The following is a 6000-nucleotide window of genomic DNA, read 5'->3' on the forward strand; positions in this document are numbered from 1 at the left end:
GGAATAGATCCAACTCTGCCTATACTGGTCGAAAGAGGCGACTAAATGGATTGGGTGGTCAGGTTAGTTGGTTGATTGCATGTCAACGTATATCGATAAGGGATGTTGCTCATACTATCAATCACTGGTGGTTTGTTCGATCCCGACTAGATTTTTTATCTTTAATTGGTCGCCGTTTTATTAATATGAAATATTACGGCGTTAACTAACAAACAAACAACCACAAATTCAGTGCCTCTGGATGATGTACTTGGAATTCTGTAACATTAAAAGTGTAGCAGCACGTGGTTACCACCTTCAACGTATTATATAGATCCATTTGTACGGATACTTACAAGACTTTAAAGACAGGAATATTAAGAACATGATATAATCATTGATTAAACACTGGATACTGCCCTTGTAGTACACAATTGAGAGGGTGAAGATGACACAGGGAACTCGAAACTTCAAAGAGCAGCCTTGTGAATGTCAGAATCAAACAAAGGATTTTTTTATTAGCGTTTTCTTTCAATTGAAATAGGAAACTTTTTTATCACGCTGTATCATGCGTCAGTTTTGGACTTTAACACATGATAATAAAAGCGACAAAACCCTTTCCATAGCCACATGAAATCATAAGTAAAACTATTCATCCATTTCTGCATCTCCGAAACGTGCGACTGTTCCATTCTGACCATTTGGTAATATGATTTCAATTATATTTACATATATATTCAAATTTATATTAATTGGTATATATGACTTGAATATCTTCCGCATACAACGCAAGATAACGAGCATATGGAATTACATATAATTGAATTTAGGGCACTAGGTGTTTGTTGACATTGGATATATTGTCTTCACATTTACACGTCCGTTTGAGCCTTATCCATTCAAGTCTTCATATGTCCCCTTGTATTAAACATGCTCCTAAAAAACATATTTCAATTTTCCCAAGTACGAAAATTGCTCACATTCGTTTACATCAAATCAATATGTTTCCTACGTGATTTAAAGCATTCTATTGATCGTCTTAATGTCATTTCGTATTCGGCATTGTTTAGGCAGAATATATATTTTAATATATATTTTATATTCTGCCACCTGTGGGTCAGGATACGCTCACTTTTCGCGAATATCATCATCACTTTTTGATAATGATTAATAAACAAATGCTTATGCTATACTCGTACAACGGATTTCTTTTTATACAGAGATGTCTTATGGTTATGGAAAGGGTTTTGCCGGGTTTTGTTTTATTCACAAAACATCCTAAAATTGTCAATAATATGGCATCAATCTTGACAAATTGTGATGAATAGCGAAAATACGTGTGAACATATTAACCAGAGGAATTTTCCTACTGTAACTATAGGTAAAATGGACACAAACCTGCTCCCAGTACAAGACTTGTTCAAACAATTGACATCAGACCAAAGGCCATACTCCACGTTTAAAGATGCCTTTTCCAGTTAGTGGATTTGTAACCACGATAATTTGCTGTATCAAATGGTTTAACATATATAAATGTCTCTTAAACCATTACATTTACTGTGGGTCTCCTCGACGTTCTCGCAACGGTAGGCGTGTTTCACTGCCCAGTATTTACGGGGGAATCTTTATTAACGAGTTGGATGATGAAATATGGCTTCCTACAACAGAATATTTGCGATAAGTCCCACACCGACTTTGAAACTTATCTTGCTTATCTGAGAAATCTTGACACTATGGTAATTTATTTCCTATAATATAACGAAAACTATGTATATTCACTGTGTTACATCTTCATTTTAAATGGGAACGGACGAGGGTGTTTAGTGCGAATTAAATTAAACGAACTGCATGTCTTATTTGGTGAATATACTTGAATACGAGATATTTTAAATGTAAACTGAAATGTTATATATTGCAAAGAAGGCGGGAGGCTGGGAGATGTCGACACTGATTGTAACCGAATAGGTACATAATTCGAAAACACCGCCTGTTTATTTTTTTTACTTATTATGAATCTAATTTTAAATGTAATTTTCTTAATTGTAAAACTAATTTGATATTTTCAATTTGAGAAAAAGTGGTGTAATGAAATCATTACATTAGCATACTATCTTAAACCATTGTGCTTGGTTATGTCTCTACTGCTGGGTTATGTCTGTATTAGACGATTAGAATGAGTTATTGTTTTTAAAAAACGAACAGAAATGCTTTCCTATCAACTATTTCTATGAGCGTTGTCAAAATGCGACTTTTACATTTCTTTGAGAGTGCATTGGGGTTTATTTTGGGTTCATTCGTGACAAATACTTTATGCTTACTCAGAGCGGGAATATTTTCTTTGGACATCTCAAAAAGTAGTGTTGTGTCTCAAAGGTTTCAGTTGAGGAATATCATTTGTTTGAAACTCCCAAGGTTTCAAAGACCCGCGTTCTCAAAAATGAAAAATGTACACAATTTGTTACGTCCCTCTTTTAAAACATTTACATGTGTCTTAGTCCGAGCAATCGAAATGCCCATACGTTAACTGCATGAGATAGGTACATTATTGTATTCCCAATAAAACACCTGTACACTTTCTGCATGGAATGGTTACCGCTGCACATGACCTGACTGTTTGACATGACATAAACAAAACTTAAAAGATCAGCTAATTTCAAAGATACTTATCTTAACGTTTCTTCCATGATGTTCATATGGTATTGCATCCTTCACGCCTTATATATCCATAACGTACTGTTTTTATAAACGTAATATTTACATTTAATTTCTTAAAAATGCAACTCACACGTGTGGACGCGATATGTATATGGGCACTTGTCGATGTATAAAGTGTGGTCGGTGAAATCAGCACCTCAATAAAGATATGTAGATCAACGCGCACCTGCTCAATTGCAATAAAACTGATAGAACGGGCAATCCCGCACCTCGTCGGAATGCAATATCTGGACGACTTGTGATACGGGTACACATAAGATTTTTTACGTTTTTTGTTACTCAGACATGAAAGCAAGGGTGTCTGTCTATTTTGAAAATATATGAAATGCGAACCCCGAAAACAAATTAATCCACTTTAGATTATGCCTCTTGGAATACTTGCTTCTTGTGTGTAATTACATTGAAAGTAGGTGGTTGCCATGGCGACATCTGATCACGTTTTGCAGCCTCACTTGAAACAGGATACCAAAACATACACTTGTTGAAAACTAGCCTATAAAAGTTTACTTAAAACATTGAACATTATTTCTTTTCTCTATACATCTGTTTACATTAAATTAATTCGCTGAAACTGACTCGCCTGTTGACATGAGAAGAAGTTCATGACAACCCCAGTCGATAGAAGCGATATCCTTTTGATTCTCAAATTCGGTCAGTGTCGAAGTAGAATTCATTAAAAGTTTGCTCTGTTAATATATTCATATATTCAAAGGGTTATTTTCCTGCACTCTCACAACATAATGAAGCAAACGTGTGTCCATTGCTTAAAATTGAAATTATTATGATATCATATGACGCATTGATCATATATGTTAGAGCAAATGTACTTCGAAAGATCAACGCTGAAAGTAAAATAGCATCTGAATAATTTAATGTGTTTCAATGCATCTAACTTTCTCTAAACAGCTCTCCTAATTGATAGATTGGTAGAACTGGTATTTTGTTTATCAATTACGTACCTTTTGGTTTGTTTTCTTTCTTGTCTAGTTCCGGTGTTATACATGTTGTGACTTGCGTCGAAGGGTTACACATAGAATTATATGAGTCCGTTCCCCCTGTCGTGTCGAACGCGCCCCTCCCCGATTGAGGGGGAGAAGGGTAAGAGGGTGATAATGTAGAGGTATTGATTGAATAGTCTTTTGAAGAGGACATAGAAAGGTAAGACCCTTGTGATCTGTTCAGCTGCCGGTCTGTGTTGACACTATGGGGTGAATAGGTACCGTGTACCAATCCCCAGTCATTGGAATATGACCCATACCCAAGATTACCAGAGTTCAGTCCTACACCACTGTGCATGCAGTCAAACGGACTTGGCCTCTGTAGATACCGTCCCATGCTATAGTTGCAGGACGCGGTGGCCATCCCGGGAACACTTGTCCTTGCTCCTATCCGCTCCGGACCTTCCATCGGGTGCTCTGGTTGAGGAATTAACCCTGCCTCAAGCACAATTCCAAAATGCGATTGATCCCTTTTGCAATGGTTGTCAACGTGGGCTAGTAGCAATACCCTGCTATATTCCACAAGTGAAGTAACGTCGGTGGAAGACGGAGTCTCGCGTTAGGAAGAAAAACACTACTCCAGCTGTGAGCTGAGTCGTGATACACACTAGCACTGACAAGCCATCGTAGTGCGGAAGAATATCTCTTACAGAGGTTGTGAGGCGTCCCGTCAGCGCCTCTAGGACACGGAAGTGAAGAAGGCTAATCCTTGCGTCCCGTACTCCCCCTCCTCAGTGCCCCCTCCACGTGCATCTCAGATGGCTGGCCCCTCCTCCAATTTCTAGTCATTAAAAGTGTCAAGTAACGCTCTAATGTCATTACCAGATTTCTTTCCCTTCGCTTCGACCACCATAAAATCACGACCTATTGTTTTCTCAGCACAATCTTTAGCTCACGTTTGTATCTTCACAAAATCTAGCTCACGTTTGCGTGTTTCCACATGTCAAATGTTTACGAAAATAGGTCACTCTTTTGTTATTGAATCATGTATATATGATATATTTTTTCAGACAAGACTGTGTTTAAGAATAAACGTGAAATAAACATAATTTATATATTGACGTAAACAGAGAAAGTAAATTTGAGTATGCTAGTAAGCACAAGGGTAAGCAAGAAGAAAAATTAGGAGTACCATGTAACTTCCTTGTCAGTAGGAAAGAAAAAGAAGGAGGAGGAGAAGAAGAAGAAGAAGAAGAAGAAGAAGAGCTAAACACACATTCGTGTCAGGAGAAGTACAACTAAACACAACAACCCATGCTTGTCGTGAGAGGCGACTAACGGGATCGGGTGGTCTCGCTGACTTGGTTGATGCATCATCGTAGCCCAATTGCGTCGATCGATGCTCATGATGTCAATCACTGGATTGTCTGGTCCAGACTCGATTATTTACAGACCGCTGTCACATAGCTGGAATATTGCTGGGTGCGGTGTTAAACAACAAACAAACGAGTTAACACACCATGTTCAGTTGCAGTTTATGAAGAAATTAATAAAACTAAACCATATTTACAAATACATGTACTATACAATTTGCATATAAAAGTATGTTATAAAATAAGTTTTTTTGCAACCAACTCCTTGTCAGTAGAAATACTAGATAACGTCACATTACATACTTGATAGTACATGTAGAAATAGCTACGTCGTCAGTAGAAATGTACTTGTTGAAATACAACCACAGTATTGTCAGTAGTAGGAGTGCAAATAACTCACCTCCATTTTAGTAGAAGTACCAATACAAATATAACCACACCCTCGTCAGTAAAGGCATAATTACAAGTAGAAATGTTACCTCATTCTCGTGAAGACAATTATAAATCATTGGTTGTGAAGGTACAAGCGGAATTAAAACTACATTTTTGTCAATAGAAGGACGAGTAGAAACTATACCAAATAAAAGTCTGTGTAAAAAAACCTGTTCACATGTCACTGCATGCACTTATACTTAGTAGGCATAGCAGATGTATAATGGCATACTAGAAAAGTAGAAGAAACTATCAGTAGGTGTTATGTTATGTACAGCTCGTTATTAGGTGCCATGTTATGTACAGCTCATTATTAGGTGCTATGTTATGTACAGCTCATTACATTATTATATGCAATGTTGTGTACAACTTATCATTATGTGATAGGTTATGTACAACTCACCATTATGTACTACTTTATGTACAACTCATCATTATGTGATATGTTCTGTACAACTCATCACTGTGTACTATGTTCTGTACAACTCATCATTATGTGCTATGTTATGTACAACCCATCATTATGTGCTATGTTGTGTACAACTCATCATTATGTGCTATGT

The 6000-nt window shown here is 37.0% G+C and overlaps 1 protein-coding gene across 1 annotated transcript in view; it reads right to left on the reverse strand.

The window, feature by feature from the left end:
* Positions 1-4432, reverse strand: part of LOC124152165 (homeobox protein MOX-2) — a 29491-nt gene extending 25059 nt beyond the window's left edge. The window contains exon 1 of the mRNA XM_046524978.2: positions 3654-4432. Coding sequence (XP_046380934.1) covers positions 3654-4101 — 448 coding nt within the window. The 5' untranslated portion in view covers positions 4102-4432. The remainder of the gene's footprint in view (positions 1-3653) is intronic.
* Between the last annotated feature and the right edge of the window lie 1568 nt (positions 4433-6000).

Source organism: Haliotis rufescens, unplaced genomic scaffold (assembly GCF_023055435.1).
Source record: "Haliotis rufescens isolate VD_foot unplaced genomic scaffold, xgHalRufe1.0.p SCAF_4, whole genome shotgun sequence".
NCBI classification, from domain to species: Eukaryota; Metazoa; Mollusca; class Gastropoda; order Lepetellida; family Haliotidae; genus Haliotis; species Haliotis rufescens.